At 38.3% G+C, this 25,823-nt stretch overlaps 5 protein-coding genes across 6 annotated transcripts in view; 3 read left to right on the top strand and 2 right to left on the bottom strand.

Annotated features, from left to right (window-relative positions):
* Positions 1-25,823, top strand: part of atl3 (atlastin 3) — a 90,524-nt gene that overhangs the window by 45,181 nt on the left and 19,520 nt on the right. The window lies entirely within an intron of this gene.
* Positions 1,117-5,786, bottom strand: fibpa (fibroblast growth factor (acidic) intracellular binding protein a). Its single transcript, XM_053323450.1, has 11 exons — positions 5,460-5,786; positions 5,242-5,326; positions 4,325-4,523; positions 3,840-3,966; positions 3,493-3,593; positions 3,157-3,290; positions 2,560-2,668; positions 2,374-2,437; positions 2,130-2,216; positions 1,907-2,004; positions 1,117-1,365 (listed from the first exon to the last, which is right to left on the bottom strand). The coding sequence occupies exons 2-11, from the start codon at positions 5,324-5,326 to the stop codon at positions 1,296-1,298; spliced, it is 1,074 nt and encodes a 357-aa protein (XP_053179425.1). The 5' UTR covers positions 5,460-5,786; the 3' UTR covers positions 1,117-1,295.
* ccdc85b (coiled-coil domain containing 85B) lies at positions 9,182-10,529 on the top strand. The gene has a single exon (XM_053323455.1). It carries the CDS (start codon positions 9,742-9,744, stop codon positions 10,342-10,344), a length of 603 nt encoding a protein of 200 aa, XP_053179430.1. The 5' UTR covers positions 9,182-9,741; the 3' UTR covers positions 10,345-10,529.
* Positions 12,652-16,276, bottom strand: fosl1a (FOS like 1, AP-1 transcription factor subunit a). The gene is made up of 4 exons (XM_053323463.1): positions 15,969-16,276; positions 15,250-15,504; positions 14,050-14,157; positions 12,652-13,952 (listed from the first exon to the last, which is right to left on the bottom strand). Exons 1-4 carry the CDS (start codon positions 16,083-16,085, stop codon positions 13,395-13,397), a joined length of 1,038 nt encoding a protein of 345 aa, XP_053179438.1. The 5' UTR covers positions 16,086-16,276; the 3' UTR covers positions 12,652-13,394.
* Positions 19,872-25,779, top strand: yif1a (Yip1 interacting factor homolog A (S. cerevisiae)). Of its 2 annotated transcripts, none has more exons than XM_053323452.1 (9): positions 19,872-19,936; positions 20,344-20,401; positions 21,408-21,652; positions 22,537-22,641; positions 23,715-23,793; positions 23,887-23,944; positions 24,056-24,211; positions 24,469-24,562; positions 25,030-25,779. In XM_053323452.1, the coding sequence occupies exons 2-9, from the start codon at positions 20,371-20,373 to the stop codon at positions 25,186-25,188; spliced, it is 927 nt and encodes a 308-aa protein (XP_053179427.1). In that variant the 5' UTR covers positions 19,872-19,936; positions 20,344-20,370; the 3' UTR covers positions 25,189-25,779. The 2 variants fall into 2 exon arrangements, with proteins under 2 accessions (XP_053179427.1, XP_053179428.1); XM_053323453.1 differs by having other exon boundaries at positions 19,892-19,932.

Genomic DNA, 25,823 nt, shown 5'->3' with positions numbered 1-25,823 from the left:
TTCCTCCCTCCCTTTTCCCATTTACCCCCCATCTATCTATACTTACCTCCCCCATCTTTTCCTTTTTTTTTTTTTTTTTTTCCATAAAGCGACTAAAACTCTCGCTCTCGTCCAATCTGACATGCAGGATATTTATAGCCAGGGAGAGAGAAGTTAATGGAATGTGGACAAAAATTAGAGAGTGGAAGAGAGAGTGCGTGTGTGTGTGCAGGGAGACCTACTCGGAAAATTTGTCCGCCTATTTCACATAATAAACTGGTGGCGCTTTCTGGGATAAAATACTGAAAATAAACTACTATCATTACTCTTGACCAACTTTTCTGCTCTGTGTTTGTACATGACTAATCATTACTGCACTTGGAATCATTTCCTGCAGTATCTTTTTTTTTTTTTGTAATTGCAGTCTGTTATGTTGCAAACTTGTTAGGATGTTGCTTAACCCACATTTGTCTTTATTAGTTTAAATCTGACCCAACTGTAAATTACTTCACATTTCTCACATTTGGCTTAGAGATGTAACACTGATTACAAAATGATTGCCTAGAATCTTTTTTTTTTTTAATAATGATACTAATCTTTATATTTTTAGACAGTAACAATTATGCACTTTTTTAAAATGATGGGAGTAATTACTGTATTTTTCCCCCAAAGTGTTTTGGAGTAAAAAACCTCTACTTAGACAGAGATTGTTTATCTGTCTTGTGGTTCTGGGTGGTGACAGCTGTCATTACAGGGGTGTTGTTAAAAGTGACACTTACGACCCCCTAGATAGACCAACTGTGCCCCCCGGCTTGTCCCTTATTGCAATGACCACACACAGACACCCCACACATTGGCTGAGGTTCAAAATCATGATGTAAATGTAAATCATCTCAAATCTAGGGCACTGATACAGTTTCTGCTTCATACTTAGTGTAAACTGCTGATCCAGGGTTTTACAAATCCCCTGCCATCTTCACTTTATCTACACTGATTTATATCTCTCCTTCTGTGTCCAATCTCCATCCAAGACTCACAAAATCAGTAAATCCTGTCTCTGGAATGGGTCAATGATATAACATATAACCTAGCAGATAAAGTGATAATATAAAACAAAATGACTTTCAATGTAAATACATTCATTTTATTTACAAAAACAGATTTACAGATACTGAGAGAGAAGTCACAAACAGGGGAACAGAGATCGTGGAGCACTAAGGGGCTAACATAACAGCTTCTGCGGGGGGGGGGGGGGTGTACAAAACAAATCAAGGGGGAAGCAGAGAAGACGAGTAGTGAGCCGAGAAGAAATCCCTTCAGTCGTGGTACATTTTGAAGATACAGCTTTTGATGACACCCATGTATCTGTCCCACACAACCTGATGTCTGAGGGGTAGAAAAAGAGCAACAGAGAGAATAAACTGTAAGTAAATGAAGCAAAGGGATACTGTAACTCTCATGACATATTATAATTGTGAAATCTGTGTGAAGAGAGTAAATGAGGCAATCCTTGTCCACTCGCTGTAATGGAGAAGTGGTCTATATTTCCTTTTATGAATATCTCTTTGTTAGGCGTGTAGTGGTGCAGGGCTGTGTAAACCCTTAACTACATTCCAGAGTGTTTGCATGAGAAACAAGGTAACTACAGTTTAAGAAATCAGGGGCGAGGTAGGGTGACACCCACTGGCAGAAGGGACAACAATATCAGGGAGGATTCTAACATATAACTTTGTGCTTGAGCAGCATTTTATGACTGCCAAACTGTATAACCTTATTTGGGTTATCGGTTTGTTTTCTCAAACCACTCTACAATATCAAGACTGTATTTCAAGCATTGGGTTGTTCCCGTGGGAATACGTAACCCTGGCGGGGCTGGTGCCACTTTTTTACCTGATAAGCTCTCCAGAATAAACGCACATTAACTCACTTGAATGTGTCCAGTATGTGCGCAGAGTTGGTGTAGTGAGTGAGGTAGAGTTTCATGTCCGCAGCTGTCCATCTGTCTGAACGGCATGGCTCAATAAACTGAGGGAGAAAAAGAGGGAAGGAGGCGTTACATCACACTGCCTCAAAGCCAGACCGGAGCTGTGTCTGGAGATTTGTCTGTCTGTGCTAAAAAAAATGAGACTATGCTTTGAAAAAGAACACACCTTCTCAACGAGATCGATGAAGAAATCTCTGACGTCTTTTGTGTTTGTTAACTTTGCTGCAATGTTGACGAGGCCTCTGGAAAGATTCTACAAGAAGAGGGGGAAAAAAAGCACTGTTAACAGACAAAATGATGACGCTCAATCAAAAGTATCAAATTTAAAACTTTCCGTCACCTTTCACTAGCAGTTACTACGTACACTTAAGATATGATTTAAAGTTAAACTTAAGTTTCAAGTTTCTCACCTTGAAATTAGCCTCCATCTCGTTAAAAGTTTTAGTTTTTCCCCTGAGGGCTGTACAGACCAGACTAAACAGAGAGAACAGAAAACACAAATCAGGAGTAAGAGTGTGGATAAAATTACATTCAAACGTCAGAAACATTTTTCATTAATCAGCAACAAATGGTGTAGGCTCTTGTGTTTCTGTGACCTTTTGTGTTGATCCAGCAGATCTTTGTCAGTGATTAAAATCTTCAGCTCTTTCAGCTCTTGTAAGAACTCTTTATCAAGATCCACGTCCATGTCTTCCACCATGTTGTCTATGATGAAAACTCAAGTCAGAAACCATCACATCACATAAAACATATTATTATTACTACCTACTCTTTTTCTTTCATTGCAGTCAATTGTTATATCATCACTTGGATTCTACTGAACTAAATGAACCCTTTTCACTTTTCTTGTTAGTTATTTACAAATTTGAAATATGTCTTAATTCTAATGATGATCTGCAAAACCTGAAGAACCTCTGCTGGTCAACAGACCTCACTGACAGAAGCACTATAAAAAGGTATTATTCATCACACATAACCAACATAGACAGTGTAAAATTGGGTTTCCTTTCAGTGTTTTGCTTGTTGGCTCTCACCATTGTTTTTCTTGGATTTAATCACTAATTTAACTCTCTGTGACCCTCCAACTCAGTCAAAGGAAAACAGATCCAGTTGATTAATAAATATATTACATAATTCATTAAGAATGCTATACAGGCCCCTTACATCTCAGAACAACAACATAAATCACTCACCGACTGCCCCAACTGTCCAGTTGTTGATAAGCAGCCCAGCACAGAAAGCAAAATCCTGGAAAGTGAGATACTGCAACTTTCTTTTCCCAGTCTCAAAGCGATTGTTGGCAAAGAAAACAATAGCAGCGTAATCCCTGAAACAAGCAGAGGAGGTATTATAATCAGAGTGCTGTTGTTTTCATAGGTGTGGGTATCCTGGATTCTGATCTTTACAGTATTATTTTGTTTAAACTATCTAACATTACAATACCATGTGATTCATCATAAAAAAACAACATTATCAGTACTTTGGAAAATAAACCTGAGGCAGCAAGGCTTACTCTTCTCAATGATTACCTTGCAAGCTTGTCAGAAAGTAGAAAATGCTGACGTATGTTCTCCACCAGGGGTCCCTTCAGCTCTTCCACAACTTTGAAAACACGCTTGAAGTTGTCAAACTGCAATTAAAATGCATGTAAGATGACTTGTGTAAAACCTGAAGAAGCTGCAGAAGTAGTTGCTTTGCAGACACTCAGCTGCAAATGCTCTTTCACAACTCATTCATTCATTCATTTCATCTAAAACTTTATTGATACAGTGTAGACCATTGAGAGCAAGTCTTTTTAAAGGACACCCTGATTACAATATAAATATAAAATATGAATATTTAAGTGCAATAAACCATCCCCACTGCTCGACATTACCTGTCGTCTGCAACTTTTCAGCGTCACATTTGTCTTGGCACTGATATCGTCCAAGTCTTTCTTAGTTCCTTTTGAGAGTTTCTTTCCAAGGACCTCACGGACAAATGCATCATCAAAGGCATAGTATCTACATAAAGAAACACAGACACAAAAAGTGAAGGATATTCTCATCTACTACATCAGGGAACCAAACAAAGAATTGGAGTTGAATAAATAAACAAACACATGATAGACAAACACATGTTATGGTCTATACAACTGTCTTGAGAGGAGAATAATTTAGTTCAAAGCAGAGGCAAAATGTTTCAAAAGAGAAGAAAATACTTAAAACTGTAATTAAACGTTGACATTGAGAATACCTAGCTTCCTGTTACTCAACAGTGCAACTTTTGCAACACAGGAAAACACAGCTGATCAGATCAAAGGAGAAGCTGGAATCACATCAGATAATCAAATGAGAATAAATGAGAGCTTCACAGCTGCACCTCTCTATGAGCATGGCTTGTCGATGAGGTGGGATCTGGAACAGAAGTTGATTGCCTAGTTTGGACGGACTGTGCAGCAGACGCTCACACATCTGAAAAGTCCTGTACTGGTCCATGGTGTCGCTCAGCAGAACATCTGAACTCGCGTCACACTCCTCCAGTACGCCTCCTTCCATTCGTACCTTCACTGCATCATTCACTGTTTATGTGGATAAATCAGACAAGCATGTGTCACTGGGTTAGTGATCCAGTCATGTTAAGTGTGTCTTAACATACACTATAAACACACCAAAGTACTTATTTGGTATTACTTACTAACAATCTGAATGACACATAAAGGTAATTGTCGCAGTACTGCTTCAGCTCATTAAAGGCTTCATTGTGTGTATCCCTAACCTTAACCCTAACCCCTAACCCTAACTGTCATATATTAAAAAGAAAAACAATAAATCTTTACACTTGGGAAGCATGAACTGTCTTAGTTTTGGCAATATTGCTTGAGGATAGTTACCAGCTAAGAAATTAATCAACTAATCATTGCTGTTCTAGATGTCACATTCTCAGAGTGTTTTACTTTAACAGCTTTAAAAGCATGAAGAGCTAAAACTGAGGGCAAAAAGCAGAGACAAGTCAAGATAAAGTAAGTTACCCTTTCTCATGTAACAGCAAAATCATGTTAACAATCTTGAGGCATCTCTGAATTATCTTGTGACCATTTATGCAGTCATAAGATGCAGCGAGGAACTAAAGCCAAGAATCGGTCAAACCAGGCTGTTCACATCTTTGGACTAACAACTCCAACACACCAGGACTCTCTACAAGTGCCTATAGTTGTAACTTTGTCCAGTCCTCCTCAGTACACTGTAATACTCAGAGACAGAGAATATATATTAAATGTTTCGTGTGACCTACAGTACCTGTGTATCCATCCAACCAGAACTGATAGACCTCCTCATCCATGATAGTGGTGTTACCCACGAAAACGTCCAACTCTACTGCCATCTGTATGGAGGCAAAACAGCAACACAAGATCAGAGGAGATGTCAGACATGAAGCACTTAACTTAGCTCACAATCAACTGTATAGCTAAGCACCATTTAAAGTGCTTAAAACAACACACAGCGTGACACCATACCTAGCTTTGATTGTTATCCCAACCAGTTGTAAGCACCAGACTATAGTAAAACCTGACGTTCAAAGTTTACCGCAGCAAACTCTGAGATCAGCTTAAAATGAGTTTGGCGTCCTAATTAGCTGATTTCCTCCATAAGGCTACATGCTAACATCCAATGCTAGGTTACGTCGCAAAGTTACCGGAATAAATGAATGACCAAGACCGCAAAACGATTAGTTACGTCCAAAATAACACGTCGGTGTAATCAGTTAGTTAACATAAGTCTTTAAAGCACGAACATACAACATCAAATAGCGGGTTTACTGCTGTCAACAACAGCAGTCACGATACACGAGCTTCCGGTTTGTGACGTCACGGGGAAAGCCAAGCTGCACTGTTGCTTCACAGTTTTCTTTTTTTCTTTTATTTAAATTTTTATTTTGTTATCATTAATAACGATACAATACAAAAACAATTTCCTTAGAATTAAGGAGTGCCAGTTTTCTCTATTTCAGTCACAGTATCTCCTCTTTACAGCTGTGAGGACACATGAATTGTGTCAAAAATATAATGTATTAATTCTGCTTCATAGATTTAGTTTACATAATGCCTGTTTGTCCCATTGACTGTATATAAAGTTTATATAAATGTATATGCAGTCTGTGGTTTACCCTTGGCTGTGTTGTACTTTTTTATGATCCCTCCTGAGAGTTGCAAAAATAAATAAATAAAAATTACACCTCCCATAATTAATAAATGTTTTTGTGTTGTTGTTTGTTTAGGTGCAGGTTACTGTTTGTACTGTTTGTACTGCAGCGGTTCTCAACCTTTTTGATGTCAAGGACTCCCAACTTGATACACATCAGGCCACAGACTCAAATTTGATAAGATGTAGTCTCAGGGATGCCCATATGATAATATTGAGTGATTCCATAACTGTCTTTAGTCAATTAAATTAAATTAAATGTATTATTTATTTTATTCACTGGGACCATTTGCAGTGTTAAACATAAATGTTACTAAATTTTTATGTACTGAGATGAGATGAGATGAGATAAGATCAAATAGGACAAGATTAGACGTAGCCTATCTTTAGTTACGATTTATAGAAAATAAATGTGCAATATCCACAAGTTCTAGAGATTATAAACATGTGTGCAATGTTCCTGGGATTTACATAGCCATGTATTGAATGCACAGGGACGTTAATGCAAATTTATGTTTGTTTAAAGTTTTTCTGTTTTATTATATTTTGTTTCACTACAGTTTAATAACTACTCTCTAGTTAACATTTAATATTGTGTTCATTTGTTGTCATTTGATTGTTACATTGGAACATGTTGGAATATTCTAACGATGTAACAATGTGGCTAAGATTCTGTTGCTATGCTGCTTGTTCCAGTGTTCCAAAACGGACTTTTAACACAATTCATAGGTGAATATTGCTCCTACATTAGGTCTACTCTTATTTACTATTTCACTCTCATGCATAGATTTGATCTTTGAGGCTTTTAGGACCTGTTTGTATCATGGGCATCACTGGACAACATCAGTAGTGAATATAATATGGGATACAAAACTGTGAAGAGATATTGAACAAGTAGACATCACTATGATAAGACAAAAAAGGAGAGCGTATTTATGAAGACTCTCAATTAAACTACAGGTGATTTTAATATGCTTTGATATGCTCTGAAAGGATTCACGTTAAAGACAAAATATTCATATATTCTGTCAGTGAGGTATGTATGTATGGAATTATAGTGAAAATAAATTATTCTGCGTTTTGCTGAGGACCTTTTTGCTGGAGCTCCCTGAATGAATCTCTGGGAGATTAATCATTATCAGGGAAAACATGATGACATTTTATCATAATTTTATTTGCTAGAGTGATACAAACAAAAAAGAATGGTTGAATATCTTCCTATTTATTTAATTGTCATTGTTTTCTTAATTCAATCTATTTTTTGTATTATTTGTGCATTTTTGCCAAACCTGCCCTTTGTGTTACAGTGACTTCACAATGCATTAGTGGATAATAATCCCTGTAGACTGAAAATTGAGGCCTACCGCTTTACAGTATGGACTCAAGTCCTTCTCAACTCAACTCAAACATTGTAAGCAAAAAACCCCCATTAATGGCTATAGGAAAAATGAAAATGTATACGATTATATAAAAAAAACAACTTGAATTACAGGCCATATAGCCCATTGTTGATCTCTGCCCTTTCATTTGTGCTCTTAGTTATTTTTAAATGTGTCAGATCAGAGATAGGCCTCTGCAGGCTATGAGCGTCGGGGCCTGTATGGGCTTTGCTTGCTGCGTGTACACAATCTGTCCTCTTTTCCTCCGGCGATTAATCTAAATAAATCCCTGTAAATCCCTCTCCTCTCCCTCCCTTTCTGTGTTTCTGCATGTGTCCTTCAAATTCACAACATGGGGGGGAAAACGACTCAGTCAACATGTCTTTTCTTCTCACTGCACATCGACACTCTCATTTCTAACCTCACATGACACCCTGATTCCGTCCCCTGCTCCCTCTTGCACGGTTAACACCCTACATTGTTATGGCCTCAGTGAAACAATGGAGGTGGGACACAGGGCGGAAGGATGTGGCTGAATGCCTCAGCATTAAACCCATGGAAAAAAGCCTGCAGTCACACTTTCCGCCAGTGCTGAAAAGAAATGGGTAGACTGCAGACCAGGAGTCAGATTCTACTATACTGTGCATTTCTCCCTAAAGGGATTTCAACAGGCATGTCAGGCCTGTAACTGTATATCTCATCTTGCAAAGGTTTTGGTTGAGAGCTTTAATGTTTCCATTAAGGTAGAAAATCTTGTGTAATTTGTTTTTGAGGATGATTAATTTCTACAGAACAGAAAACCCCCCAGATGAAGTGTCTTCCCACAGGCCTTTCCTACTCATTTCCTTTAGAGAATGTGGAATCTCTGTTGTTTTTGTCTGATTGACTAATACATTTAGAAGAAAAATATATGGTTTTGAATCCAAATGGGGGCGCACAAGTTCCTCACTGAGAGAGCGCATGTAAAGCAGCTCATCCTCATACATCTGGGTGTTTTTCTTATTGAAGCGGATCTCAGCTGGATATCACAGCGCTGCTCATGTTGATGTTTTTATTATTCGTCATATTTGTGAAACGACCATACCGTATAATCGGCTATGTTGAAGAGCCACTGGAAACCACAGAGGAAACCACAAATATGTGTGATCACAATCTAACCGACGTGTCAAAGCAACAGGGCAGCCATCATTAAAAAGTACAACATCCTGTCAGATCACACAGAATAAAAGACATGGCTGCGTCGAGACGTCAAAGAATATCGCATTATGAAGGAAAGTGAATATTAAGAATAACACGGACATCTATAACGTAGATAAACTGATATATCTTTTGCAATACTGCCTCTTCTTTCACTAGAATTGTACACGTCGGTGCTTTTATTTGGAAGGCGGTGGAGCTTCACTGCCGGTTGTGCGCTCAGCTTGACGCACAGTTCCCTGCTTGAACGTAGTCACAGCCGTGAAAGTGGCGGAGGAGGCGGACATTGTTGTGGTAACAGTCCAGCTCCTGAGGATGAGCAGAAATGATGCACTCATTTTGAGCGGATAAAGGGCGAGATTGGATTGTGATTCTTTTTTTTTTTTAATCTAAACAATTAATCGTTTGTAGCCTTTTTTTAAAGAAAAGGGGGGGCTGCTGCACCGTACGGACTCATCCTCCAGCCACCGGGGAGCTGAGTTCATTCAGCCGAGGCGAGCCTGATGAGACGATGGCAGCGACGTAAAAGCCACAACATCTGCAGGGTGTGCATACGAGGCTGCTGGATTAAGCCTCCATCGTGCATACATACATCACAAACAGAGAAAAGCCCACGAGGCGGCTGTTGCCTTCAAAATACTGCGAGAGGAGGTAAAATAAGGACAGTTGTATTCCTGGAGGCCTTTGGAGAACACCGCCTGCTGTTGGGAGGATGACAGATTGACATTAATGGAGGTTTGATGTGGTGCATTTTCATACACGACCTCATTAAGGCATTATCCACGGAGAACAGACACTGGGTTCAGCACTGCGCCCAGGAGGAGAAAGTACTCTAAATAAAGATATCACATGTGTCAGCCTTGATTTGGCCTCCAGTGGTGTAATGATTCCGTGCATGACATCTGGAGCACACTGAATGAAGAGGATGTGATGACTCCGTGTTGAGCACTGACACATCTCAGCGCTTTCAATCGATTCTCAGGTACCTCTCTAGGTGTAGGTTTTTAATAGAGAAAAAAAAATGGGTAGCGAAGGTGAGATGTTAAACAGGGAACTGTCAAAGATGTCTGACGAGGATCTGCTGGCGTGCTCCAAAGAGGAGCTGGTGAGCCGGCTGCGTAAAGAGGAGTCAGAGAAAATGTCAGCTCTCATCCAGCGCGGACGGCTGATTAAAGAGGTAAATAAACAGTTGCAGGGACACCTCCTTGAAATCAGGGAACTGAAAGTCATCAATCAGCGCCTGCAGGAGGAGAACGTGGAGCTGCGAGACTTATGCTGCTTCCTGGACGACGACCGGCTCAAAGTGAAGAAGCTGGCCAGGGAATGGCAGCTGTTCGGGCATCACGCGGCCAAAGTGATGCGGGAGGACCTGGGCGGGTACTTGAAAAAGCTCGCCGACCTAGAGCGCATGCAGGACGGGCTGGTGAAGGAGAATTTGGACCTGAAGGAGCTGTGCCTGGTCCTTGAGGAGGAGTGCGTCAGCAGGAGTGACTCCAGCCCTGGAGGGTCAACCGAGCTCAATCTGCCCTGCATGGTGGCCCGGGACCTCGGGGACGGGAGCTCGAGCACAGGCAGCGTGGGAAGTCCAGACCAGCTTCACCTAGTGTGCTCACCTGATGACTGATGGCAGGTTCATGTCAGCAGTCAGGGCTTCTACGACCTGAATATGGAAGCTGTAGACTAGGGGTGAAGTGATTGACAGAATGACACAGACGAGCTTTGTCAGACTGTAAAAATCAAATTGGTGCAAAAAGCATTAGAGCCTTTTGAATGCTGCAAGATTTGTGTGCCACTAGGTTTTGACTTGACAAAGATCAGGACTTACAAAGACATTTAATAGATGTTTGCCACATGATCATGTACCAGAATTTTACAGTGTTTTTCTAATGAGTCTTCTGTTATTTGGGGGAGGGGAGGGTGGGGATGGAATCTCATTTTTTCAGTTGTCTGTTGTTGGAAAAAAAATGGGACCAAAAAAGTGGGTCACATAAATTTATCTCATGCACTGGACTAGCCGACACTGGTAGAAAGAAGCCTTTTTTTCTATTGCACTGGACAGCGTTACCGTGGATCTTTAAATCAGAGATCTAAAGATTCATTTCAATCCGGTTTTGAGCCATATTTAGTCCACTGAATTCCAATAGCACTGAAATAGTTGTGATAAAAGAAAATATGAAACTATTTGATATTTGCTTTTTTGCTAGATGCCCAATAATGTGTAATATTTTATGCACTCTCTTCCTCAGGATAGGATTGGAGTGCCATATGTGCATGATGATTGTCACAATTTGTACAGGCTGGTTAACCGGTCTGATGTTAAGGCCCTTCAGGTTTACTGTGGGTGGGGCTGCTTAATGTGCATAATGTACATGTGCTAGAGCCTGGACAGAGCGAGCACACTCATTAAGGTTTAGGATTAGACAGGATAGATGTCCTTGGACCTCACTCAGAGCTGAACTGGCTGAACTATGTTCTGTCAAACACTTTTTTAAAACTCCAACTGGAAAACTCTTTGTAACAAACTGGAAGATCTACAGGTTTGAATGATTTCTATTCATTATAGACCAGAAAGCTGAGCTGTTTAAATTCACTTGTGTTATGTTTTTTATGACGTTGTTGTTGATGTTCAATTAGCATATCACAGTTTGTTTCAGTTGGCAAAGGTCAGCTCTCTCTCTCTCTCTCTTCTGTAACTCATGCTTTGTATTTACCCTGTAACATTAGGGACACTTTTAACTTTGACCCTTCTTTATCTTGATTTATCTGTATTAACTAGCATTACTAACCAATTTCAGTTTAAATCATAGATAATGCACATGGATTAGAAAAGATTTATTTTGTCTTTAGCTGTTTATTGGTGGGCTATGCTCGTAGTGCATTGAAGAGCTTTAAATACAGTGGGTATGACACTTTGTCGTGTTCTGACCTTTTCTTTGTGTGTCCGACTTTGCAGAAACAAGCGTTTACATTTACAACAACACAGAATGAAGGATTGATTTCTGCACTTGTTGTTGTGACCTTCATGTCCAAACCAACTGCACTTGATTGATGTGTCATTCGTGTCATACAGGCTGACTTTATGGATGTTCATCAGTTTTATTTTTGGATCCCTATTTGCACAGTCTGGAGAGCTGGTGAGGGTAATGCTTTTACCCACTTAGTGATGCACAGACATCCTTTGACAGCAGCATACACACAGATTTTTCTTTTCTTTTTTTTTGCTCCAAAGCTCTCAATTAGACTCTTTCTATCTCTCTATCTCTCTCTCTCTCTCTCTCTCTCTAACCCCATTTGAGCAGAGCAATCCAGTGCCCTCTGAGCCACGTATGTATTAGCAAGAGATTCACTTCATTTTTGGGAAATGGAGTAACAGAGAACACAGTGTTCACAGTGGAGGGTCAGAGAGCGGTCATGTTGCAGCCACCAAACCTTTTTTTACAGGCTCAATATTTTTGAGCTGCAACTAACAATTATTTTTATGATTAATTATTCTGCAACTTATTTTCTCCATGAATAGATTGTTTGTCCAGTCTATAAGATGTCAACAAATAGTGAAATAATAAACCGAAACCAAGGAGAGTTGTTTACAATATTGAACACAGAAAAGCAGCTGATTCTCATGTTGGAGAAGCTGCAACCAGCTCATTTTTTTGTTTGATTAAACACCAAAAATGGTTAAAGTATTGATTGATTGAGATAGATTCATCTTCTGTCATTCAATTAATCCATTAACTGACACTTTGTCTCAGTCCTACAGTATTGTGTGTATTTATTCCAGTTTGGGTTACTCAGGTGTCTCAATGTTCACTTTACAAAATTGCACATTAACATTATTATTTCTAAACAGAGTCAAATTAATCTGTTGTTACAAAGATGCATTTCCTCATATTATTTGTTTGTTTGTTTTTACCAATAATGTCACCCATCAAAGTTTTCACACTGTTATCAATCTGTTCTTTATTGTCTCTGAAACAGTTACAGTTTTGACTCAAGACAAAAGTAAGGCACTGCCCACCAAAACAGTTCATTTGTCAGAGAAAATAAAAACATTATCAAAAAATATAACACACTCTTACAAAATAAATATGTGACAATACAATCTGTATCAACTCCTACGGTCCAGCCTTAGTGGTCAATAATTTGCATAGACATTATACATTTTTGAAATAAACATATAAAAATAAGGACCTTTTTATTCGTAAATACTCTATTGTCCTTGGTGAGGACATTTATAAAGTGTAACATGTCACGAAATGCAATATCATATATACTCATTATTATCAATATATTATTATATATATTTATTCCCAGATAGCTTTTATAATTATTCATATAATATATTCTGCATGCAATTCTTTCAAACTAATTCCTAATGCCACCGTATAGCTATTAAAATATGAAATATAAAGACTATATTTAAAATATTAAAAATCTAAAGAGTGTAATAATCATATCCTGATAATGTTGCTAATCTGTATTTTATCCAAGTGCAGAACCAACTTTCTAAAAAGATTAAATGAAGCAGATGTTCATAGCTTGTATTTAAATGTTAATCACAATCATTTTCATTTCTGTCACATCTCCCAGAGAGTGTTTCTGTTACACACTCACACACTATGACTTAGACTGTGTCCACACTGAACATTAGTGTTTTCAGGATGACAGGGCCGTCAATCACAGTGTGAGGATGGTCGGAGAGTGCAGGGAGTGGTCTGATTGGTCGCCACTGCTGCTGCTGCGGCGATGAGCCACCCCACACGGCTGTGGGGCTTGAGAATGGTGGACATTTCCCTGATGTGATGTAGCGTGGGATGTGGTGGAGGCGCTGGTGTCTGAAGAGGCAGAGGGGTAGGTGAAAATCATACCAGCGGTGAAGGGAGTGAGTGAGGGAGTGGATATGAGAATTGGGGTGTGGAGCGACTCTGCCTCAAAGACAACAGCAGACGCAGATGTTGTCACAGGCTTGGTAGGGATAGTGATTTTTGGTTTCGGCTTCTCCATCTTTGTTGGCAGTGTTCTTGAAGGTCCAGGCCTGCTGGAGTCCCGCGGCTCCATTTTGATGCCCCCTAAAGTGGACAGTGCTGGGTTTGGGTCAGAATCGGAATCAGAGTCCTCTCTTTTACAGATGGGACGGTGAGCCTCCAGGACCAGCTCAAGCTTTTCTTTCTCTTTCTGTAAATTAGCAATTTCCTTCTGTAAAGTGGACTTTTCGTCCTCCAGCTGGTCAGTCTCCTGCATCAGAAGGAAGCAGAAGAAAAACAAACATAATGTAAGAATCCTCTCATGCCCTGATTGAGATATTGTATTGTTTTTTACAATGTAAACTCACACTTTGAAGTGTCTCGGTCAGCTCCCGGCGGCGATTGCGACATTTTGCTGCCGCCAGTTTATTCCGCTCCCTTCTTATTCTTCGTCTCTCCGCCTCTTCACGAGACAACTGATGAGAAAGAGGAGAAGAAGAGAATAAGGTTATTGAACAAAATGAAATGAAAGAGTCAAAATTAAATGTTGGATTATGTAACCTTCTTGCTTTGGGCAAACAACACACGTCAATACATAAAATGTACAGGGAAACGTGTAGTCCACCATTGGCAACATGACAGAGGAGAAATGCTACCACCATGTGTGTGCTCTTAGTCATCACAGTCATGGCGGCTGAATAATTTGGAAACGTTGGAGCTTTTGTGCCTTTGTGACACCCTAACTCTGACTACACCCAGCGCCCTACTGAATAATTACTGTTGATCCAATGTTTCCCGCCCTTTCAGGTTGATGAGTCATCCTCAGACCCTCTGGGTGAGTCAGGTGTGAGTCATAGAACATGACTTGCCCCTGTGAGTCACATGACAGTCTACTTCCTGTACCATGAAATTACAACTCCAAGAACAAAACCATGACGGGGGATATGTGCCAATGCATGCCCGAGGAAGCGAAAGAAAGAAAATGTATATTGTGGTCGTGATGAAAATGATGATGGTTTTAATAAGGATACAGTTGTACTGGGGTCATCATAACATAATCGCTATCTTGCTTGACATGTAACATTGCTCTGCTAACAAAAAGCAGATATTTGCAAACAGTGTGTCACCGGTGATCATTTAACTGAGTCAACACTGACTAAAAGTAAACAGCATCAAAGTACATAAACAGTGTACACTTTCTTCTAGAGACTAAAATTTCCCTTTTTAATTGTCTAAGAATGGAAAGATTATTTAAATAATGTATTACGGAACATTTAAGTAATCTTCCTATTTGTAAATAGGTTAAAGTTGATGAGCGAACCTAAAGGAAATTGTGTCACAGAGCATTACAGGATATTACACACTTGTTGCATAGACATGATTGAGCCACTTTCCACACCTAACTATTTATCTCACTAGGAAATATATCAATCACTAGAGGACTCCTGTCATTTTCTTGCCAACTCTCACTTTCCAAACAAACTTACAATAATCAGTGTTTCTTCAAAAGATGTGTCAGAAGAATTAGAAGAGTAACAAGATTTAAAACTCATTGATATGTTTCTTACATGATCATCGCTCCTGCGCTTTGTTGAAGTCGTAGTGTTTGCAGCTGCTCTTATGACCCCTGGTCTGAGAAAGTGGGCTTGGGAAGGTGGTGGACCCAGTGGCCGTGCTACTGACAGGGAAGGGTAAGGAGGTACTGGAGATTGTGAGGGACCTGGTGGATGCATGAGGGAGGGCTGGACCAGCCATTGGAGGTCTTGGTTGGTTGTGATGGCATTGAGGCTTGGTACAAATTGACTGCCAGCCATGGTAAATTTCTGTAAAAACACATAAAAATAGAAAACAGAAGTTAGTGGAGGGCCTTAATCAAACACCTGATGAATAACAAAACAGATAGTTCCTGAGATCAAAATTCTGTAAAGTAAAACATGACTAATGTGGTAAGTATTATGTATCTGAAGTGGGTTTTTTCCCCCTTCTATTACACATATAGTACAACAACAACTTATAGAAAACTTTGTAATTCATGTTTTTATTATTGAGATTTCCTTCATTAAAATATCTTAGAAAACAGATAAAGAAAATCAGTTACAAAGAAAACATTTCATTTGCTATAGACAGAAATGACATCGCTTATGTGACAGCAGTATTACATGTTTACTACGTTATTATAGCCTGACTGACTTTCTTTAACTCTTTCAGCTTAGTTTATATTCTTTTGTGTTAATTTTGACGCCGTCCTGGGATAGCCCTTATCTTACTTAAATGAAGGTACACCTACCTGCTCCTGTTGTGTCGTGGAAGTGCTGGTGCTTCCCAGAGATACCGTGTTTGACCCAGGCGCTCCTCCTGTGTACGCCGGGTTGTCTCGTCCGTGGCTCCCAAAGTTTCGAAACATCCTTTCTTCTTAAATAAAACAGAAAAATTGGCTCCAAATACGGCTATATCGCCTTCAGGCTCTCGCGAAACTACTTTCGAGATGAGACTCGTGTGTCAATTCAAACTCTGGGCAAGCCCACCTTATTGCGGTAAATGGGTAAGTCCAAACAGGCACGTCCTGATGGGGGAACAAGGAAGGAAATACCACCTCGCTTTTTTTTCAAATCGGATCAAAAACGCTAAAAACGACTTTCAGCACAACTTCTCGTCCTTAGTCATACACGTAAAAGCCAGCATCTGGAAATGATTGTGAGGTTGTAAACTCTTAAAGCGGCACTATATTTTTGCCACGCCCCCCCCTGAGATTACGGGAAATAGTGCTGTCTGGAATCTCTCACGAAGTTCACACGTGTTATGACGTCATTTACCATATATGGTGAGTTTCCTCTTGAGAGTATACCCGGGATTCCTCACAGACAGACACAGCTTCACCTCATGGTCTTTTATGATAATAACAGTACAACAATATTCTTCTTTATTGATACTTAGATAATATTCTATTGAAGCTAAAGTAAAATGTTTATAGTAAAAATATAAGTAGCAAATATAAAATGTACTTTATTGAAATGATTGTATTTACTAACTTTTTAAAAATTATTATTCAGAGGGGGTGTGTGGGGTGTTTTGAGGTAAAAGTATTTGAATTGGTAAAACCTTTTATCAAAATTAAATTACTAGGTTTAAATTGATATTGTAAAACATGGTACATACATTTAGTGACGCAAACCAATTTTAAATGACTATTCTTGAGCTGCTGTAGCAATGAATTTTCCCCACTGTGGGATCAATAAATGTATCTTATCTTATCTTATCTTAATATGAACATGTGTTTTATTCATAAAATGTTATTATTCTCAACTTTGTTTTTTACTTTCACTTTTTGAGTCTTATTAAATCCAAATTTCATCAGCAGTCTGGGCAGGTTGATGTTATATATTGAAAGGAAGAACAAAATAAAATATTGTCTTGAAAGGATGACAATATTTGTATTTAGTAATAAATGTAATTACTTAATACCTGAATGTATACCACTTCTGTAAAAATGTAAAAACACTATCTGCAAGCAACTCTTGTTTTTATCGTATAGCTAACTGAATAATTTAATTCAGGGAATATCAGTGGGTGGCTTGTTATAGTTAATTATCTTAATGAGGGGAAAACAGCATGAAGATAAAGTGAAATGCTACTTTTATATTCTTGTCATTTGTATATTTTATATATGATGAGCATGTCACGAGTGCATACAGGCATCATGAAATAAATGATGGAGTGTGGGCAAAGCTTGGTTTCATATGCCTAACTGTACGGAGGTTTTGGCAGTCACTCTCTCTTCACAAACCACATCAATGTGCATGCATGCCTGTGGAGATGAGTCAGTTGATTGCCACAAAGCTGCTAAACTATTTCACCATCCGTTTCAACGGCTGTTTTCTACTTGCAAGCACAATATAGCACCTAGTACAGATTCAAAAAATGCATGGTGTAGATTCAGTAAGCTTAGTCTGTCACAACAGCTGCTGAGCTTGCAGTCCCTAAGGAAAGAGTTCCCGGCAAAAGCTGACTTCTCTTAGCTGCTGAATGTCTCATATTACTGCTAATACCTCTCCTTGGAGTTAGGACTGTCAATTTTTTTTAAAAAGTCAATTGACAATTGCTAGTCAGCTAAACATCCTCTTTTAAGGAAAAAAAAACCGTAGTGCTATAGTCCTCCATCTCTTCATGATTTATGAATGAGAATAGTGAAACTGCCAGCATTAAAAGGCCTATACCTGTTGCTCACTGACCCATTTCACAGCAGAGTCTCATGTTTCAGATTTCAACAATCTGTAATGATGAGGCTACACATGCAGGATATTTTCTTTAGCTGAAGGTATCATATGAAGAAAATATGGGGCAAAGGTGAGCATCAGATGACTAAAGCTTCAGGAATGTAATGATGACAGACTTGCTATGTCTCTATTGAGACATGTCATAACATGTTGGACACCTTTTTTTCTCTACTTGCATTTCTATTTTGTCCACCAGTTGTGTCTCGTGTATTGTATTTGACCAAAGAAGGTCTGCTTTAATTTGATAAATTAAAACAATGATTCAGTTTCATTTTGAAATATTATTGAGAATTCTGATTTGTTGTTTTCTATTTTCCTGCACAGTTCCCTCCAAAACTCCCTCCATCTTCTTGGGGTTTGAAGGAAGTTAATTCCATTTCATTTTACTCATCCTAAAAAACTCCACATGTATTCACATTACTCATCCACACCCACCCACACACACACACACACACACACACACACACACACACACACACACACACACCCACACACACCCACACCCATTCCACCCCCCCCCCCCCCCCCCATCTCACAAACACACGTGCTTCTCAGAGCATAACAGCATCCTCCTGTCACATACACGTACATCTTTTTGGTTTAAACTTGTGTTGCAATGTATTCCCTGACATTTCCTGCCTGAAGTATCATGGGAAAACATAGATTATCTTATTGTGATTATTCAGGGAAGTTTTGAACTGGCAAATGACAAGAAAGTACTGATTGTCCTGAATTGGAGACGTAGTGTTGACATACAGTGAGTAATGTGTGTGTCATAACAATGCATATTATGTACCACTGTCACAATATCAATAAATTATGTGAATACATTTTGTTGAAAGAACATATTCATATTATCATATTTTGAAATAGGTCAGCACATTTTGTTTTGGTCATCTGGGGTAAATGACTGCATTTACACCCATGGAAGAAGTATTCAGATGCTTTATGAAAGTACAAGTACAAATACAGCAATGTAGAAATACACAGTACATTAAGTATTAGCAGCAACATGTACTTTAAGTATTAAAGTAAAAGTACTCATTTCATCCCTCTGACTGATATATTATATGATATCATTAGATTTTTAATACTGAAGCAGAATGTTCTGTTGTAGCTGCTGGAGGTGGAGCTAGATTACGCTACTTTATTTACAGTTAGGTAGTTTAGTTTAGTTTCAAAGGGTCGGGCCCCTTCAAAGTGTCACCAGACAAATCTGAGGGGTCGTGAGCTGAAAGAAGAAAAAACAAAGTTCTGATCCACAAATCTGTTTTCAGTTTTTGGACTTTTTCTCTCATCTTTGATTTTTGGTGACGTATTGGATCATTTGAACATTTATTGAAATTAAACCATGTGAGAAGTTTAGAGGGAAAAATCACTATTTGGTGGAGCTGTTAACAACTCATATACATCTGAAACATAGACAAACATAGACATCTACACACTGCTTTGGAGTTGAGGTCACAGTCTAAAGCTTGGAAACCACTGTTTTAATCTTTAATAATGTGTTGTATTTTAACAGCTTGTTGTATTATCCATTGTGTCAAATCTCCATCTGAAAAGTAACTAATGCTGTCAAATAAATGTAGTGGAGTAGAAAGTAAAAATATTTCCCTCTGAAATGTGGTGAAATGGAAGCATAAAGTAGTATCAAATGGAGATACTCAAGTACTTCAAAATTGCATTTGAAGTACAGTTCACTAAATGTGTGTTGTTATGCTGCTGTTACAGTATGTCTGGTGCTTTGAATGAAGTTTGTGGCTCCCTGAAGGTGAAATATAACCTTCCTGCTGTCCCCACATATTGTTAAGAATGGAAGACGAAACTGTAAGCAAAGTAACATCTACACATGGCAGTATGAGTCTCAGCTGTATGTGTTAGTGCAGTTGTGTACTTCGATGTTTTCTGCCACGCAGGCACCGTGAATGGGAGGGACTAGCCCGAACAACCTCATAGACACGTAGCCACGTTAGCTGTGTTGGTAAGTGCTCTTTTATCCTCATGATTTACTTAATTATCAAAACATTATCCATTGGACAAGTTGTGCTGACATTTGTAAGTGCACTGCTGGCTGTATTTTTGTGATCTATTCTGTTCCACTGAACAGCAGCTGAACATATGTTACCATTAATTTAGCTCGCCTGGCTAGCTGGCTAACTTAGCATCAACTGGAAACAGAAGTGGTAAATAAGTTTATACGAAGGTTAGCTGCATATAGCTAGAACTAGCATATAAGTGTTACCAATAAAGCTTTTGTCATTTAATGCTGAGCAATGTTAGCTCTAGAATAACATCCTGGTGCTTTTTATTGCTAACAAACCAAAGACGTATTCACTATAAGCTGCTGTGTAGCTAACATTAGCTAACGAGTCTGTTTTTAATTTCAAGCTAACGTCAACGACGGATAACGTTACGATGGATTTGCCTCATCATGGTTACCGAGCAAGTAAGTGGTAAAATGATTCACCGTGTTATCTTAAGTCATCATCATTTTGCTAAATATCCACTTAGTGTCGGACTTCCTATTTGCTTACTGAAGCACAAACACACAGAGTTCACCAGACTCAGCTTCTGCTTTCAGCTATGTGGTTTATAGTTTATTAAATACACCTCACTAAAACTAATGCTGTCATCTAATCTGTAATCAGCAACAGCATCTGCTTTCACTGATATACATAGGGTGAAACACCTTTCATTATAATGCAGCACAATACAACATCACTATAAACTAACAGCCTCCAAAGTGTTGAATTAACACCTCCCTAAGTCACTTTTAAATCTGCAACTATAAAAATTAATCAGCCGATTATTTTAGTTTTGACCAAACAAATGTCAGAAAACACAGATAAATGCCTACTACCAAGCCAAATGTAACATATTCAAAAGGCTTGTTTTGACAGACAAAAGCTGTAAATCCTGTGCTAATACAGGTGAGTGTTTTGTCTTTCTTTGTTCTTTAAAAAATGGCTCAAAGAATTATCAAATTATCAAAATTGGTGACAATTAACTTTCTGCCTATCGGCTAAATGATTCATCATCACTGCTCTAAACATTTGCCAAAAAACTGAACCTTATAACCTTCATGGAGGCTGGATAAATTGCAGGTCTGTTGTACTACACTGTGTTAGGTTTAGGTAAGTTAACACATTAAACTGATAACTGAGTGTAACTCTCAAGAAAATTTTTGAGGACACAGTCATAGATTACTAATGGGGGTTTCCAGAGTAGTAAAATGAAATAAGCAGTTTTAGCTTGCTCAGTACAGGTAAACAGCTTTGTTTCTGTCTTGCTTTAGAAAAGACCTGATACAGTATGATTGGAAGGTCTTAAGGGATAGGAAAAAGCCAGAAACTGCATGACAACCTTTACTCTTAAAAGTAGCTTTTTTCCCCCCTTTGATATAAAGTCTTATGTTCCTCATTCATGTCTATGTCATGTCAATCTTTTCCCAGCAAAGCCACGAGCTCGTGCAGCTCCCCCAGGAGCAGAGTCTGTCCTGTTTGATGATACCAGCTCAGCACCACCAGCGATGAATAGTCAGGGATACTACACTCCTGGGTACAATATGGGAGCACAATCAAATGACATGCAAGGAGGTATTGGGGTGAACAACCTCTTTACTGACCCAATGGCCAATGCAGCAATGATGTATGGGTCATCCATAGCCAACCAAGGAAAGGATATGGTAAACAAAGAGGTGAGGAACAGTAGGTTCCCTCTGATATGATGTACAATGTGTGATTGAATGGGTAGGATGGGGTGTTAAACTAACAATCAGTAAGGTCAAGGTGCTGACCTGATAGTGTGTCTTGTGTGATTCAATCAGTGTTGAGCTTTGAACTCTGGTTTAAATGAACTTTTTACACTGGGTTTAGAGTTTTGCTGATGCTGCGTGACCAAGCACACAGATCTAGACATAGTCTTACTTTTGAAATATGTAATAAGAAATTACAACTATTTCAAATATCATGATTTGCTTTCCAACCATGAAAAAGCAGATGATGTTGTTCTCCATCCACATGTTTTTTTTCACAGCTGTATTTAATCAGTTCTTCAAAAACTGATTATTTCCTTCCTAAGTTCATCATTTAAAGTTTTCACAGATGTGTTCTTTCACTGGCAGTCACTTTCCAGCAGCAGTCTCATACTTTCTGGCCTTCAGACACTCTTCATTGCTCCTCTGCCTGATCTAGAGCATTTCTTACAGTTAAAACATTAATGTACATGTGTCACCGTTCACAGAGAGATTTTCAATGAAATAGTCAATTTTCTAATATGGTCCGATTCTTATATCAAGTAATAGTTTTTGAATTTCCGTACCAAGGAGTAAGAGATGAACACTTTCAATGAAAGTATCGAGTGTGGAAGGCACATAAATAAAATCAATGCTGTTCTACTGGATTGGCAACTTTAATATGCAGGTGGTTCAAAGTATATTTTAGGTGTTCAGCCAAAATGCACAATCCTGAGGGCAGGCTCAACCCACTTTTAGTATGACTATGACTCAGCAGCATTCATTAATTTTGGCAAGATTCATCCCCCATCTGTTAAGTTAATTTTTGCACTTGTTTTGTGTTACAGATCGGCAGATTTATGTCTGTGAACAAGCTGAAATACTTCTTTGCCGTCGATAGCAAATATGTGCTGAAGAAACTTATGATCCTCATGTTCCCTTACACACATCAGGTAATCGGAGCCTTTCATCCCATCAGACTTTGTCCTACATCAACGTACAGCACGACACAAAATATTTAATAGTTAAAGACAGGCATGATAATTTTCTCTTGTATCATGTTTTCAACCACTTATCACAGTTAGACCATGAGAAAAAGATTATGAGCCACTTAATCACTGGTAGAGGGAGAGTCAGGGTTTTATTTATGAACATCATAATACTTTGATTGCCAGTGTGGATATAAAAGCACACTGAGCTCAGTTAATTCCCACATATAAATCATTCAGATTGTAAATTAAGTCGTCACTCCAAATATTCTGTGCTCTGATACTGTACAAACTACACTGAGTCCAAGTCTGTTTACAACACCAGGGCTACTTTGTATTGATAAACATTTGTAATGTTAGTATAACCTGCATTAAGTACCTCATGACTTGGGTTTACTTAAAGTTTGGTGATATTCTAGTTTTTTTAGCATCCACAAATTCCAAACAATAAAAAAAATAACTCTATTAACATGTGTTGTCTGTTTAGCCTGAAGTTGATACAGCTTATTTCTCTGGGTCAATAGGCCTCTAATTTTGTCCAAAAAACTATAAAAGACACATCAGTGAGCCAGGCTGTTACACTGGGTGACACATTCCTTCATTAACATGAACTATGCTATGTGGGTTATTTTGAGTTGATCTCACAGATACTGTCCTTCTGCTGTGAAGCTCTGAAAATAGTCCAGCAATTACATTATTTGAAACAACAGTAACGTTTGACTCAGAAATGATTCATTCTGTTTAAAACTGAAGCTATTCAAAACTATACATTTGTAGGAATGAATGGCTTTAAGGAATTCATTCATTCATCAATTCATTCTGCCACAACTTATTTAGTTTCAAGTGTAAGATCTTACTCTGTATTAATCAATTAATTAATAATCTTTCCCTCTTATATCGCAAATTATATTGCAATTACATTATAAGTTAAAATAATCACATTTAAGACATTTTTCTGAATCCTTCAGACCTATAACACTGCTGTGTACAGTTACATAAAGTTATATGTCCATACTGTGTTTCTGTACTCTTTGTAGGACTGGGAAGTTCGTTACCATCGGGACACTCCACTGACTCCAAGACAGGATGTGAATGCACCTGATCTTTACATACCAAGTAAATAGAACATTAAACTTCAGATGATATAAACCCAAAAGTTTGGCATGTCTGTACAATGTATTAACTTTTATTTTTTTTATATTTTTTTAGCGATGGCTTTCATTACCTACATTTTACTTGCTGGAATGGCTCTCGGTATTCAAAAAAGGTGATAAATTCTTCTTCATCTAATTTCATTATATGACTTGCACTAAATGTGTAGTGAGTAGATAACATGTGTAATAAGTTAAATGAGGACTGTGTTTGTCTTTGTGTGAAGGTTCAGTCCAGAGGTGCTGGGACTGTGTGCCAGTACTGCCCTCGTGTGGATCATCGTCGAGGTTTTGGTGATGTTGTTGAGTTTGTACCTGCTGACGGTACACAGTGACCTCTCAACCTTCGATCTCATTGCCTATAGTGGATACAAATATGTTGGGTAAATATAGTGTAAATGATCTTGGGGGTTGCATTCAGGTCAGAGCTCTAACTCACCGGGTACTCAAACTAAACAAAATAACTACTAAGTAAAATATGTAAGAAAACTGTTCAGCTTAGAGGTTTACAGATTGTTTTTTAGATTCAACTTCTTTTTTTAAAATAGCTAAATGTATGTTATTAACTGAGTTACGTTATTAACTGCTGCTGCGGTAGTTCTAGATATTATAAATACACTTGTATATGTCTTTCATCTAGGATGATCTTCACAGTGCTGTGCGGGTTACTGTTTGGCAGTGATGGTTATTTTGTGGCACTTGCTTGGTCCTCGTGTGCCCTAATGTTCTTCATTGTGAGTATTTGGAGTGATCACGTCATCCACTACAGTTATAAATCAGAAGTTTTTAAAAAAACACAAAGCCAAATCACTTGACTGACTAATTTCTGTACAATACAGCAGGAATGACGACATGTGATTATTACTCCACTATAAACTGAACCAGTTTTATTTCTTTTTTAAACTTTGAATACTTTTTTTATTATTTAATACCACACAAGCATAGCTATAAGTTATGGTTTTTTTAATGTGGCATAATCATTTTTTACCAGGGTATTTTAAAAAGAAACAAATGCACAGAGAGAAGAAGAAAGCTTGTTCACACACTAAACAAATAACCAGGAGGGGAAACAAAACCTAAATGCTAACTGGTAACATCTTTTGTAGTATTGTACAGATGGAGCTTGACGTATTTAATATACTTCTATTTATTGCACCATTGAAGTTGAATTGCAGAGTAACAAATGTTTCAATCTCTGCAGGTTCGTTCTCTGAAGATGAAGATCATCCCTTCACTCTCATCAGACTCCATGACAACTGGATCAAGTGCCAAACCCCAGTTCCGCCTTTATATCACAGTGGTCACAGCCGTCTTTCAGCCAATCATTATATACTGGTTAACCTCTCACTTGGTCAGGTGACTGTGAGGTATTCAACAAGATAAAGTCCATGTGTGTTGAACCCAAAAAATGTGGTTGTTGAGGTTCAATGTTTGTACACCTGCCTTTACATGCTCTTTTGTCAGTTAATTCAAAACATAAGTAGACAGTGTTGGGCTGCTGTGTCTGTTAGACAGACATGTTCATAATGAAATGGTGTCGTTGATTTAACCAGAAAGTATGAGACACAAGATGTCCCATCAGAAGAGTTTTGTTCTCCACCGTGATTGTACAGTGATACTGACAAATGCTTATTTTTGGCCACCTAACTTTGAAGACAAGGGCTTTTACTGTAAGATTTGTTTAATCATAATTCAGATTCAATTCAAGTTTCCTTTTTATATAATGTCCCTGGACATACTTAATAGTATTTACACACAAACCCAATACACACACAGAAGCACACATTTCACACATGATCCAAATACCGTTTTTCTGGTATGTTAATGTTGCTGCATTCTCCCCCTTTTTGTGTGTGAATTGTTGATATTATTTATCTAAATTTCACAAAGCATGACAATGTTTGGAACTTTTGTAGAAAAAAAATAAATATATGTAGCTTTGTGTATTCAACTCTCTTTGTGTGTTATGTTTTGTTTATTGTTTGATCTGAAACA

Source organism: Scomber japonicus, chromosome 8 (assembly GCF_027409825.1).
Source record: "Scomber japonicus isolate fScoJap1 chromosome 8, fScoJap1.pri, whole genome shotgun sequence".
In the NCBI taxonomy this organism is placed as follows: Eukaryota; Metazoa; Chordata; class Actinopteri; order Scombriformes; family Scombridae; genus Scomber; species Scomber japonicus.
Note: the sequence above shows the minus strand (reverse complement) of the source record. Positions and strands in the feature narration are given on the sequence as shown.

What these genes read in the sequence shown, in the direction of transcription:
- fibpa (XM_053323450.1), bottom strand. Translation starts at nt 5,326, where the DNA reads ATGGCAGTAGAGTTGGACGTTTTCGTGGGTAACACCACTATCATGGAT. An exon ending in CAAGCCATGCTCATAGAGAG is followed by an intron (nt 3,967 to 4,324) that starts GTGCAGCTGTGA and finishes TTCTTTATGTAG; the next exon opens with ATACTATGCCTTTGATGATG. An exon ending in TGAAAAGTTGCAGACGACAG is followed by an intron (nt 3,594 to 3,839) that starts GTAATGTCGAGC and finishes TTTTAATTGCAG; the next exon opens with TTTGACAACTTCAAGCGTGT.
- ccdc85b (XM_053323455.1), top strand. Translation starts at nt 9,742, where the DNA reads ATGGGTAGCGAAGGTGAGATGTTAAACAGGGAACTGTCAAAGATGTCT.
- fosl1a (XM_053323463.1), bottom strand. Translation starts at nt 16,085, where the DNA reads ATGTTTCGAAACTTTGGGAGCCACGGACGAGACAACCCGGCGTACACA. An exon ending in AGCGCAGGAGCGATGATCAT is followed by an intron (nt 14,158 to 15,249) that starts GTAAGAAACATA and finishes CTTTCTCATCAG; the next exon opens with TTGTCTCGTGAAGAGGCGGA. An exon ending in TGACCGAGACACTTCAAAGT is followed by an intron (nt 13,953 to 14,049) that starts GTGAGTTTACAT and finishes CTTCTGATGCAG; the next exon opens with GAGACTGACCAGCTGGAGGA.
- yif1a (XM_053323452.1), top strand. Translation starts at nt 20,371, where the DNA reads ATGGATTTGCCTCATCATGGTTACCGAGCAA. An exon ending in TGTTCCCTTACACACATCAG is followed by an intron (nt 22,642 to 23,714) that starts GTAATCGGAGCC and finishes TACTCTTTGTAG; the next exon opens with GACTGGGAAGTTCGTTACCA. An exon ending in GCTCTCGGTATTCAAAAAAG is followed by an intron (nt 23,945 to 24,055) that starts GTGATAAATTCT and finishes CTTTGTGTGAAG; the next exon opens with GTTCAGTCCAGAGGTGCTGG.